The following is a 13,670-nucleotide window of genomic DNA, read 5'->3' as shown; positions in this document are numbered from 1 at the left end:
GTAACCTTGACAACTTTTCTCAAGTGGAGACTGAATAATTTATTATGCTGAACACTCCAATGCTTATCAATTACAGTCAATTGACTCAATGCTTTCAAGACACTAATTAGGTCATAAACTGACTGAAGCTTTAGTTTCGTTTCTTTTATTTCTCTACTGTGAGTCACCAGATCAAAGGAAAAGGACACTTGTGCTACCTTGGTGGTTACCAAGTTACACAATCAAACACAATGGTAATCTGTAGGTTGAAAAACTATTTACTCTCTTTGGACATATCCACCTTCTTTTAAAGCCCAATGACAAAATTCTGTGTATTTTACTGTGATTTTATGCAATAGACTTGTGTTTGTTCTGATAATCATCAGGTATACAGAGAATTCCCTGTTAGCCTTTGCCCTAGTGATGGTCGCTTTACCATACTACTGGTATATAGTGCGTAAGTACCCACCATCCCTGACCTCTGAAGGCTGGGGTTGAGCTTTAGTAAGATCATGCGAGGCAGTTAGCAGGAATTCTCTTTGCATTGCTTGGATTTTGTGTATTTGTAACATTAAACACCTTTTTTGTTGTTTATGTTTTGTGGCGGAGAGCACATGAATATTCCCTTCAGCAGGCTGAAATGGAAATTGGAAGGATGGAGATGTGGTTTCAAGTTTTGAATGATTCAAGTGAAAAAGGTTAAAGGTTTAGTTTGAAAGGGCAAACACTTTTAATCCATCCCTCAAAGTTGTGGTAATTTGTATATTATTAGATGAACTAGCATTTGACTTGTTAATGATACACCTGTTTGCATAACTGTCTGTTTTGGACCATCTGTATTTAAGGTAGTCATAAAGAACATTTGCCTTGTGCCCATGATGTGACCTTTGGTGTTGTGGAGAGGCCAGCCCACTTTTGGTTGGATCACCTTTGGGATTGTTGGCTGTGTAGCAGCAGTGACTTTCATTGTGGTATTGGACCATCCTGATAGTGATCATTTTGTGGGTGTCTCTAATTTTGTTAACCACTTGCATAGCTGACTTGTTAATGTCAGTTGTTGCTGCATTTAAGTTGCACACATGTTTTTGTCTTACGGGGGGCGTCTTGATGGAGGGGGGGGTGTTACGACCTCTTGTGGTTGGGCATTTGACTTTCATGTGCACCACTGATTGTTGATGTGGGACAACTTAGGACCTGGTAAGGCTCTGTTTCTTTAATTAACCTGTGTCAGTTCTCCTCCAAATGTATGCTGCTACATTTTGCTTTCTATATTATTTTCATTGCACATTAAAACACTTTCACATACATCCCCCACTCATGCACACCATACAGCACTGGTTAAACTGACTGTCACCCTTCATCTTAGAAACCTTTGATTTTAAACCTTAGTTTTGTTGAACAAATTTATAATTGAGAACTCTTATACATGGCGTCACAGCAATCAAACCCTTTTTATAAATGCTGACCTGCTTTTTGCATGTTTCCACTCACTTTATCTTTGGGGATGATCTTCAAGTCTTTGAAGTTGAAAGGCCTCCTTGCCATCACCCTAATCTTTAACTCCCTTCACTGATTATCTGTCAGATTCAAGTCAGGACTCCAAAACCCTAATATTACTTACAGTCAAAAGAAAAATGTCAGTAAAGTTAAAAGATTACTTTTAATCTAAATCTGTCAGCCTTATGCATATGTTTTAGGCTTAACTATAAAGACTTTGACTCAATATGATGGTTGCTTCTTTACATTTTTTGAACAATTATTTATCTTAGATATAGCACTTCAGTGTAATGAAATGGTGGCATATGGATCTACATAAATAACAACAAACTGAAACAAGCCAATGTTTGCTAATTTCTGACATGGTTATTGTTCTTTTACATGCATTCTGTTTTTTAGTCTTTTTTAATTTACTTAAACAAGAACTAAATGCCCAGTAAATGTCAAACAGCTTTCACAAAGGGCTCTGGTAAAAACCTTCCATTGTTTTTATCAATTTTTGCTTTTACTCTGGCAAAAAAAAAAACAAAATGGGGGGCTGCATTTAATCAAGAGAGCCAGCTGAACCATGAGACTGGTTGAAACTCATGGAAGCGGCTGATGATTAGTCTGTAAAAACTTGTGGACCAGAAACCAGGCCAGATGTGTGACAGCAGGAATAATATATTTGGGAGCTTCTTGTTTTGGTTGTGATGTAATGGAGATTGGAGAAATAAAGAGAGAGGTAAAGGGTGATATGTTGGTGTGGTTTGGATCTTGTTTCTGTCTTGTTACGTTACACTCAGCAGAGCAGCACATAGCCAAGTAAGCACTGAATAAGATCTCTACGTCCCTCCACCTTCTGAGACATGAATGATTAAGCAGCTCTGAGCTTCAGGACATCAGTATTTGTGTTCACTGGTCTCCACGTAACTTCACCCACATTGTACTGACACCACACACAACATGAACGAGGACATGAGAAGAAGACAATAAATATGCTGTTGTGTAAAAAACAGTTCAGTGTTAGTCCAGCGGTTCACTAATGGCCTCCATCCAAGCAGACACAGGTGGACTCCCTATTTTTGTCTAACTTCTCCAGAAAGAAGGAAAGCCTTTGGCTTTGGAGCTAAACTAAGACTCTGCATCCGGATAGCAGACTAACCAAGCTTCTGAAATGCAGGTTTGAATTTAATTTGTGTGGTTAAAGAAAGAAAGAAAACATGGTAGGTGACATGAAATCAAGTTTACTGAGAAAAGGTATTGAGACATGTCACCAGAAGTATGAATTTTTCTTAGTTCATATGTTGCTTTGGTGTTGAGACGATATCTTGGGAATATTATTTTCTTGAGGAAAATTAGAAAACTAGATTGATGCCGAAAAATCGGAAGTAAAATCCAAGAATAGATGAAGGAATTGCAACTGAATGTGTTTTAAAATTAGAAACTAAATGTATTCATTATTAATTCTATACTTATTTAGTAAGTATATAATTAAAAACACATTTGTTAAATCTCTTGGGTAGGAAAATATTAATGTTGGTTGAAAATTTCTTATACTTGATTTATGCTGTTTTTATAGACATTTTTATAGAGAACTTTTAGGACATCATACTGAGCTATAAATTGTGTTCATTTCTAACTTAGTTTTAGTCAAAAAAGATCAATCAATGTAAAGTTTTGAAGTAATATGCTATTTATGATACTGATCAGACAGCTGCCAATGCAGCATTTTACTTTTAGTTGCTAATATCAAAGTAGTAGATAGCTTTGCAAGATACTGCCCTATTAACACTGAGGTGAACTGCTGACATTTTTTCCATTGTAAGAGGAGGATAAATTATCTTGTCTAGGAATAAATTAATAAAGCACTGCTTCTCTCCCTCTCTCGCGTGAAGGTTATGTCCACCTCTCCCACAGATGAGGTCACTCTGTCTCAGGCAACAATGACACTCTAGACCAAGGGACCATCTCTTAATTAAAATGCAATTGCTTACTCTGAGGCAATTCACCTGATCTGACAGTGGCTTTGAGGATTCATTACACAATCTCACTTTCCACACTGCGTCATATTAGATGGTGTATTGTTTAATTGAACTGTTCAGCATGTGTTTTAGCTATACAAGTGTATCTCAATAAATGTGAATATCATTGCAAAGTTATTTTTCTTTAAACAGATGCAATACACACAGAGTGAAGTGTTTGTTTTTGCTCATTTTGATGATTACGGCTTACAGCTAATGAAAACAGAACATTCACATGATTACATTACTCAAATGAAAATAAAGTGTTAATGCTGACATTTCAGCCAGGTGAAGGGAATGTTCATGTACTATACAGGATCTGCACTCAATACTTGGTTGGGCCTCCATTTACATGAGTTACTGCATCAATGCAGTGTGCCGTGGTGGTGTCTAGGGCGGCACAAGTACATGAAAAAAAAAGGTATATTAGTTGCATCCCAACAAGATTTCTATTGCTTCTTGTCATTTCCATACAACATTGAGTGAGTTACTGGATGTCTGGTGCTCAGTGTAAGCACTCTTAGAAAATATGCCCTTTAACTGCATCTGGAAATCAAATTTATATGTGATTCAAGATTCCCGTTTATGCTAAATTAAAAGGTTGTTTCAGTATTTTTAAGGGATGTGGACTGGACAGGATCAACTCTATTTTAAAATCTGAATTACTTTGACTGAGTAAACTTAATCTGAACAGATTCTCTCTGGGGTTTAGGTCAATCAAGCACAGTAACACAATGGTAAATAAACCAGGTATTGGTAATTTTGGCAGTCTGAGCAGGAACCACGTTATGCTGGAAAATGAAATCAGCAGAGGGAAGCATCATCTGGACAGAGGATTTTGGACCACTGAGCAACAGTACATTTCTTTTTCTCTTTGGACCAAGACAACACTGAAGTCTCTCAATGTAACAAGTCAAGTCAAGTTTATTTATATAGTGCTTTTCAGCAACAAGGCACTCAAAGCGCTGTACCTAAGGAAAAACATTACAATGATACAGAAAATCAAACAACAGAGGTAATTAAAAAATAAAGAGAATAGAATGATGGATGGAAATGAAAGGAAAGTTGGACTGAAAACTTAACTAATAATGTTTAGATAACACATTCAAATGCCACTCTAAACAAATAAGTTTTTAATCTTGATTTAAAGCAACTTAGGGTTTCAGCGCATTTACAGTTTTCTGGGAGTTTATTCCAGATTAGTGGAACATAAGAACTAAAAGCTGCTTCTCCATGTTTGGTTCTGGTTCTGGGTATGCAGAGTAGATTTGAGCCAGAAGACCTGAGAGGTCTGGGTGGTTGATACACTGACAACAAGTCCGTAATGTATTTTGGTGCTAAGTTATTCAGATAGACTAACAGAAGTATTTTAAAGTATTTTCTCTGAGCTACAGGAAGCCAGCGTAGTGACTTTAGAACCGGGGTGATGTGCTCCACTTTCTTAGTTCTAGTGAGGACGCGGGCAGCAGCGTTCTGGATCAACTGCAGCTGTCTGATTGACATTTTAGGCAGACCTGTCAAGACGCTGTTGCAGTAATCAATTCTACTAAAGATGAACGCATGTGTTAAGGCTTGTAAGATATAGGACCCCAGAATGCAGACGAGCAGGCAGCGTGATGGTGCAAAAACGATTTAATAAAAAACAAAAACTCACTCTCAGAAGAGGCAGGAACAAAACAATAAACGGACAGGCAGGACAGGCTTGGCATGAACCACAAAGCAAGACAAGAGCATGATTTGAGAACAAGACATGATATGAGAAATGTTTCCGCGATGTGTAAACAGAACAGGTGTGTATAAATGGAGTGTGAAAGACAGATTAACTAGGTGCAGGTGAACCGAATAAAGTTGATTAACAAAGAACACAACGTGACAGGAGCAAAACATGGCTTGAACAGAACGCAAATCCAAGGAAACAAACTAATAGAACTATAACTAGAAAAACATGAAACAAAAACATAAACAGGAAAATAATAAACAGAAGCATGATTCAAAACTTGAGCTGTGAAGAACATATAAAGAAAAAAACCAAAAACCAAACAACCCCAAATCATAACAGCGTAAATTAGTTTTTCAAGGTCCTGCTGAGACATTAGTCCTTTAATCCTGGAGATGTTCTTTAGGTGATAGAAGGCCGACCTAGTTACTACCTTTATGTGCCTCTGAAGGTTCAGGTCTGAGTCCATCACTGCACCCAGGTTTTGAACCTGACTGGTGGTTTCTAGCTGTATTAACTGAACCTCTGTGCTAACGTTTAAACGCTCTTCCTTTTTGTCCAAAGACTATTACTTCAGTTTTGTTTTTATTCAGCTGAAGAAAATTTAGGCCCATCCAAGCATTGATTTCTTCTAAGCATTTACCCAGCGCTTGAATGGGTTCATAGTCACCTGATGACATCGTAACGTATAGCTGTGTGTCGTCTGCATAGTTATGATAACTTACTTTGTTGTTTATTAAAATCTGAGTTAGGGGGATCTTGTAGATATTGAATAGGAGGGGCCCTAAGATGGACCCTCGGGGAACGCCACATGTGATTTTTGTGGTCTCTGATGTAAAGTTACCTACCGACACAAAAAAGTCCCTGTCCTTCAAGTAGGATTTAAACCAGTTGAGTGCTGTACCAGAAAGGCGGACCCAGTTTTCCAGGCGCTCTAATAAAATGAAGTGATCAACAGTGTCGAATGCTGCACTGACGTTCAATAATACCAGCACTGTGGTTCTTCTACAGTCTGCATTTATACGGATGTCATTGAACACCTTGACAAGAGCAGTCTCTGTACTGTGGTGAGCAGGGAAGCCTGACTGGAAGACATCGAAGCAGTTGGTCATTGTTAGGAAGTTGTTTAAATGTTGAAACACAGCTTTTTCAATAATCTTACTGATGAAGGGGAGGTTTGAGAAAGGCCTGTAGTTCTGCAGTAACAGCTTGTCCAAGTTGCTCTTTTTCAATAGAGGTAGGTTGTAGCCCATGTCCTACTGTATGGTGGCTACACGCTCAGTCCACACCTTGTGAATCTCCTTTAAACCCTTGAATGGGATTGCGTCACAGTTATTTAGAGCAGGAGTTTCCCACTGAGGTCCCTGAGAGCCCCTGTGCTGCAACATTTAGCTGAATTACCTCGTCGCATATCAAATTCTGAGGCCTAGTAATGAGCCGTTTATTCTATTCAGATGTGGTGGAACAGGGATGCATCTAGAAGTTGCAGGACAGTTGTTCTTGGGCACTAGAGTTGGCAAACCCCTGCTGTAAAAGCTGCAGTTTCCATGCTGCATGTTCACTTTGTTTCTACAGCACGTTTTTCTTCCCCTCAATTTTGCATTTATATGCTTGAATACAGGACTCTGTGAACAACCAGGTTCTGTAGGAATGATCTCTGGTGGCTTACTCTAATTGTTGAAAGCGTCAGTAACTCTCTCCTGAACAACTGTTAAGTCAGCAGTCCTCCTCATAATTATGGCTATAACATGGTCATAACATACCATTTCTTTGTTAAAAATAAATTTTCCCTGTCACAATCCTTAAGACTTTGTGTTTTGTCGGTCCCTTTAGTTTTCAGTGTTATTTTTTTCAAACGTATACTTATTACTTTGTATTCTGTTCATTTATTTTTATCCATGTGTTCTACTTTCCTTGTTTTTTGTGCTTTGTTTTACTATGGTTTCCTTGTTCACTGTTGTCTCTTTGGTGTATATTTTGCTATGTCCAGCTGTTCTCTCTGAAAACCTGGCCTATTCTGCCACAGCTGCCGCCCCTGCTGTTAATTACAGATCTCATTAATTACAGATCCTCATTGTCCCAGTATTTCAACGTATTGTTTTCTAACACCCCTGGCTCAGTTCTGCTGTATTTTCATATTATGATCCTATTATGTTTTACGTGCTGCCTGGCTCTCTTATGTTACCTGTGTTGTTTAGTCGGTTTGGTTGTCCTCCGCTTATGATTTTGGACGTTATCTGATTAAATTAGACTTTTCTGATTATTCTGCCTGCAGTTGGTGATTAAACGTCACAATCCTAGGCATTTTATTGGTCTGTTGGAAAAATTAAATTCTCTGAGAAATTAAAGTTTAGGTTTTCATTAGCTGTTGGCCATATTCAACTCAATTAAAAGAAACAAATGCATGAAATATATTCCTCTGTGTGTGATAAACCTATATTTAAGTTTCAAATTTTTAAATGAATTGCTGAAATAAAGTTTAAGCCATTTCACAAGTAAATTTTCTAAATTTTGTTTTTTATCTATTGAGATGGACCTGTGTATGACGTTGTAAATATGAAGAAAACTTCTTCCGTTATCAGGTTCCTCTTAGAATTAGGCTCAGTTGTCTTCCTGCACTAAGAACGCCCAGTTAGTGTTCAGCACTTCTGCTTTCTGAAAAAGTATTTCCGGAATGGAAACAGCAAACCTCCAGATCTGCTTAGAAAATCACAAACATCAGCATTATTATCACCTCTGAATTAATCAATCCCATCTCCTGACAGAAGCTTATCTGCCCGTGTGATTGCTTGTAACACTGTATGGCACCCCTAAGTCACGCTGTCCCAGCACATTGTCCCCTTTTGCTTCTCTGAGAGATGTTTGTTCCCATGAAGGAAGGGGGTGTCACAGATATCCTGCAGCAGCACCACTGCCATCATATCAGCAGATTGATTCTGACGTCCAAAAAAGGGTTCCTTCAATGATATTGTTCACCTGTCTCATAGGCTTAAAGTGGGTGAGAGGAAGGGGAGTGCTGTGGGAAGGGGGTCGTGTCAGGGTTATTGGTGGGGGATACAGGGTGAGGGGTATTGTTCAAGTAAGGGTTGAGAGGATTGGGGGTGCGGTGCTGACAGGTGGAAAAAAAAAAAAACACCCTCATTTGACTAGCCTCCTCTGTCCGTCCATGGGGCCCCATATGAGCAAAGTAACGGAGTCCAAATTACAGCACAGGATTGCTAAGAACAAACCTCTATTGTTTGCCCTCGGGGCACACTAGAGCACCCTAAATGAGTGTCACAGCAAGCAGCAGAGCACGGACCGTTACGCCACTATTTAGTCTGTCTCGTTGTCTCAAGACGGCCCCGTTTCAGAGGTTCTCAGATCAGACAAATAATGCTCCCCTCCTCCCCCCTCCATCTTCACCCTTCCTCTGTACAGCTAACCCCCCCACCCCACAACTCCTCACCCCAAAATAGGCCAAATCTCCTCCATTGTGTTTCGACTGCCTAGTGTGAAATTCACTGTGACATTAAATGTTTTCTAATGAATAATTACTGAATGGATACGCAGGGAGAATATGTGTAATGGATTGTAGACTGCATTTTAAATACGTCTTTTTTGTCTCTCCTTCGTGGTATTTACAGGACAAAAAGCCCCTTGGCCGTTCTCAGAAGAAACGAGGGCCATAGGAGGAGGACGGAGGCCCGAGGGAGGGGGGAAGGAGGGCTTTGTGTCAATTAGATCCAATGGATTATCTTTTTTAAATGTTTTTACAGAGAGAGTTGAGAATCAAAGGATTTCTGCTTCCAAAGAAGGAGTGAAAAAAATACAAAACCAACAAAAGCTGTGAAAACCTTTGGTCAAAGTGTTGGTGCTGTGAATGCTAAACAGATTGGTGGAATTTTTTCCCACTATGCTTCTGAAACGCACTGCTGTTTCAGGCTCTGCCAGTCCATTTTGCACCCTGTATTGTGTTTACTTGGAGCATCGGCTCAAGTGAATAAAGGGCTGCTAGCCAAGGTTCTTGTGAACTGTGTAGCATCTTGTGTTTGTTCATATGTTCAATTAAAGCCTTCGCTTTAGAGACATTTAGGACCTCAAGACTTTTATTTCTATAGGTCCCTCAAATACAATGTTTGAGCTTTTTCTTGTCTTTTTTTGCTGTGCCCCCCCCCATGGAGGTGTTTATTAAAACTTACATTCATCCAGATGCAGTTGTCAAAACAGATTTCTTGAAACTTTTTGTATGCACTGTTGTTACAGGTGTTATTTATAAGTGTTGCATTGTTTTTTACTGTGCTCTATTGGGTATTATTTGCACAATCAAACAATCTAGTATTATTACTAGCTTATTAAAGTTATAATAGTAGAAAATGAAAATTCAGTAATAGTAAGGCACAGAACAAATTCCACTGGATTAATAGAAAATCCCCCAATAATACTGGATTTTAAAAATGCCATCCCAGGTGCTTTTAGCAATGCATTGAGCTCCATTATGATTAATACTTGTTGCACAGGGTCGGTTGGACATGGAGGGCGCTTTGACTGCCAGGGACCGAGTGGGAATCCAGGACTTTGTTCTTCTGGATGAAACCACAGAGGTGGCAGTTATCAGCAACCTAAAGAAACGTTTCACCAAGGACCTTATTTACGTAAGTCTGAGAAAAAAAAATTATATCCAAATTAAATTATGTGTTTTCATTAGTCATTAGTCATTTTTACTCTATCATTTCCTTAGACTTACATTGGCACGCTGTTGGTGTCTGTGAATCCATATAAGGAGCTGGACATCTACAGTAAAAAACAGATGGATGTGTACATGGGGGTCAACTTTTTTGAGCTTCCACCACACATGTGAGTATGTAGTGGACATCCAAACATTCAGAAAATAACAAAAGCAGCGCACCTGGTTTATAATGTTCCACCTTGAAACAGTGGCCTTGTAATTTAACTAGCAGAATATTAGCTCAGAGCAAAATTAAAACTTGATTTATTTAATTTCAACTTTATTAAAATACAATGTCATCTAAATACAAGACATTAAGTATATAGTATGAGCAGATAACAGGCTTAATAATGGTGTATCATTGTTGGAAGATTCTCTGGGGAAGTGTTGTTGGGCCACCTGACTATTTTAAACATATCAAAGTTGCTGGAGATGCAACCACCAGGTATTTCTCACCATGAAGGATTTTATTCACCTAAAGAACTAAACACGATAAGCAACCTAAAGAAAATTTAACTAAATTTAACTAAAAATTTGCCCCAGGCTCATTGACAAAGGTGATAGTTTGAAATTCAACAGAAAAAGAAGGAATAACAAAATTAGCATGTATGTTTTAAAGTATTCATCCCTAACTTTTATGTAATTTTTGTTAAAATCAGAAAAGTGCATCAAACCTGATGTCGTTGGTTGGTGTGTTTATGGACTGGAAATTCTGACTTTGGGCATTACATTAATAGAGGACATTTGTAACACCTGAGGATTTATGAAGTGCTGATAACAGATCAGTGATTAATAGATCATTGTTTGATTCTGTTGTCTAGCCGATTGGCTGCTGCTTGACTGAATAAAGGTCTGGTCAAGTAAAGCTTGACCAGACCCCAGTCGGTCGTGGCAGATGGCCGCTCACACTGAGCCTGGTTCTGCTGGAGGTTTCTTCCTGTTAAAATGAGTTTTTCCTCTCCACTGTCGCTACATGCATGCTCAGTATGAGGGATTGCTGCAAAGTCAACGCCAGTGACTGTCCATTGTCTCTACATGCTCATCCAGGAGGAGGGAATGCTGCAAGTCACTGACTGGATGCAATCTGCTGGGTTTCCTTAGATAGAAAAACTTTTTATCCAATTTGAATAAATAACTGAATCTGACTGCACTGTTCAATGGTTAGGATTCATTGGAATGTATGAACCTGACTGTTGTGAAGAGCCTTGAGATGACGTGTGTTGTGAATTGGCGCTATATAAATAAACTGAATTGAATTTTTTAATTCTGCTGGCTGGCTTCCTTGTGCAGCAGCGTAAAAGCCATCTGGCTGTAAACGTAACCATTGATGATTGATGGTAAAAGAATCCTGTGGTTTGGGGTCTGGATACTATATGTGTATTAATTTTATATATATATATATATATATGTATATATATAATGTATGTATGTATGTATGTATATTGCGCACACATACAAAAACATATATACATACACATATAGTTAGAAGCAAATACTAAAGAAACAAGATGTTCAAGAAAATTACACTTCTATGTATTGATATTGCCAAGAAAATTAGAATGACAATCGTTAGGTTTTGGATGAATTTGCGGCGTTCAGAGCAACAACAGCTTTTGGGTAAAAGCTGTTTGTTCTTGTCTTTATTGCCCTGAAACACCTCACTGAAGGTAAGAGTTCAAATAGGTGGTGACTAGGGTGTTAGGGGTCCCTGATTATGCCGTAAGCTCTCCTGAGGCGGATCCCCTCCAGAGATGGAAGAGGGCAGCCAATCACTCTCTGGGCAGTGTTTATGACCCTCTGGACCTGCTTCCTCTCTGCCGCAGTGCAGCTGGGGAACCACAGTGAAATGCCGTGGCTCAACACTGTCTCCACCGAGCAGCGGTGGAAGGTCATCAAGAGCTCACATCTCAGGTTGTTTTTTTCTGATAATCCTCAGAAAGTAGAGTCTCTGCTGTGCTCTCTTCAGGATTGTGGTGGAGTTTGCAGTCAGGTATTCACTGATGTAGGTGCCCAGGAACCTGAAGTCTGGCACCATCTGCACCCTGTCCCCATTTATGGTGATGGGCTGAATGTCCGGTTTACACCTCCTAAAGTCGATAATCAGTTCCTTTAATTTGGAGGTGTTCAAAATGAGGTTGTTGGTGGTGCACCAGACAAACAATAATGTCTAATACCAAGAAAACATATCACTAAAACAACAAAACAAGAAGATAGAAATCGAAAATTACAGAAAAGAAAACATTCTGAAAATGCTGGTAGAATCTTAGATTAAATTGAAAAGTCCATGTTCAGGGAGAATAAATAAAACAAGGTTAGATCCGAGTCTCAAACTCTACTAAAATGAAAACCAATTAAATAGACGGGTTTTCAGGAGCCAGTCCAGTGTCCCAGCAGTCTTTACCTGCATCAGTAAAATGTTCCTCAGAATTGGCCCAGCCACTGCAAAGGTGTTATTTTCAGCCCTGTTTTTATGTGTGGTTCACAGGCATCCAGTAGTATCTGATTAATAGACCTAAGCTCTCCTTATGGAATACAGTGGTGTAAGACATTAAATAAACAAGGAAAAGCTTTATAGAAAATCTTAAAAATCCTAAAATCTATCCTGTAGCAAACAGGAAGCCAATAGGATAGGAAGGAAATGGCTTAATGTTTCAGCTGGAAATATGGCAGTGATAAACTCAAAGGAAGTAATCCTTATCACATTTAGTTTTTTCATGAAAGATGTGCGAGTTTAACTTCAACCATGCTTTAGTGTCATCTAAGTCATTCAAAAATGGCTGCAAAGATTCTTTGGATCCTATTTTTTAGGGCAGATTGATTTTTATATAATCTGCCTTGAAAAGAGAAGAAATCTTGTGTTTAGTAAAGGCAACACATACAGGGGTTGGACAATGAAACTGAGACACCTGTCATTTTAGTGTGGGAGGTTTCATGGCTAAATTGGACCAGCCTGGTAGCCAGTCTTCATTGATTGCACATTGCTCCAGTAAGAGCAGAGTGTGAAGGTTCAATTAGCAGGGTAAGAGCACAGTTTTGCTCAAAATATTGAAATGCACACAACATTATGGGTGACATACCAGAGTTCAAAAGAGGACAAATTGTTGGTGCACGTCTTGCTGGCACATCTGTGACCAAGACAGCAAGTCTTTGTGATGTATCAAGGGCCACGGTATCCAGTGTAATGTCAGCAAACCACCAAGAAGGACGAACCACATCCAACAGGATTAACTGTGGACGCAAGAGGAAGCTGTCTGAAAGGGATGTTCGGGTGCTAACCCGGATTGTATCCAAAAAACATAAAACCACGGCTGCCCAAATCACGGCAGAATTAAATCTGCACCTCAACTCTCCTGTTTCCACCAGAACTGTCCGTCGGGAGCTCCACAGGGTCAATATACACGGCCGGGCTGCTATAGCCAAACCTTTGGTCACTCATGCCAATGCCAAACGTCGGTTTCAATGGTGCAAGGAGCGCAAATCTTGGGCTGTGGACAATGTGAAACATGTATTGTTCTCTGATGAGTCCACCTTTACTGTTTTCCCACATCCGGGAGAGTTACGGTGTGGAGAAGCCCCAAAGAAGCGTACCACCCAGACTGTTGCATGCCCAGAGTGAATCATGGGGGTGGATCAGTGATGGTTTAGGCTGTCATATCATGGCATTCCCTTGGCCCAATACCTGTTCTAGATGGGCGCGTCACTGCCAAGGACTACCGAACCATTCTTGAGGACCATGTGCATCCAATGGTTCAAACATTGTACATTG

General features: G+C 39.4%; 1 protein-coding gene across 2 annotated transcripts in view; it reads left to right on the top strand.

Annotated features, from left to right (window-relative positions):
- Positions 1–13,670, top strand: part of myo1ha (myosin IHa) — a 35,333-nt gene that overhangs the window by 7,143 nt on the left and 14,520 nt on the right. For both annotated transcript variants that reach the window (XM_047381787.1, XM_047381786.1), the window contains 2 exons: positions 9,696–9,830; positions 9,917–10,032. In XM_047381787.1, coding sequence (XP_047237743.1) covers positions 9,708–9,830; positions 9,917–10,032 — 239 coding nt within the window. In that variant the 5' untranslated portion in view covers positions 9,696–9,707. The remainder of the gene's footprint in view (positions 1–9,695; positions 9,831–9,916; positions 10,033–13,670) is intronic.

This window comes from Girardinichthys multiradiatus, chromosome 12 (assembly GCF_021462225.1).
Source record: "Girardinichthys multiradiatus isolate DD_20200921_A chromosome 12, DD_fGirMul_XY1, whole genome shotgun sequence".
Classification (NCBI taxonomy): Eukaryota; Metazoa; Chordata; class Actinopteri; order Cyprinodontiformes; family Goodeidae; genus Girardinichthys; species Girardinichthys multiradiatus.
Note: the sequence above shows the minus strand (reverse complement) of the source record. Positions and strands in the feature narration are given on the sequence as shown.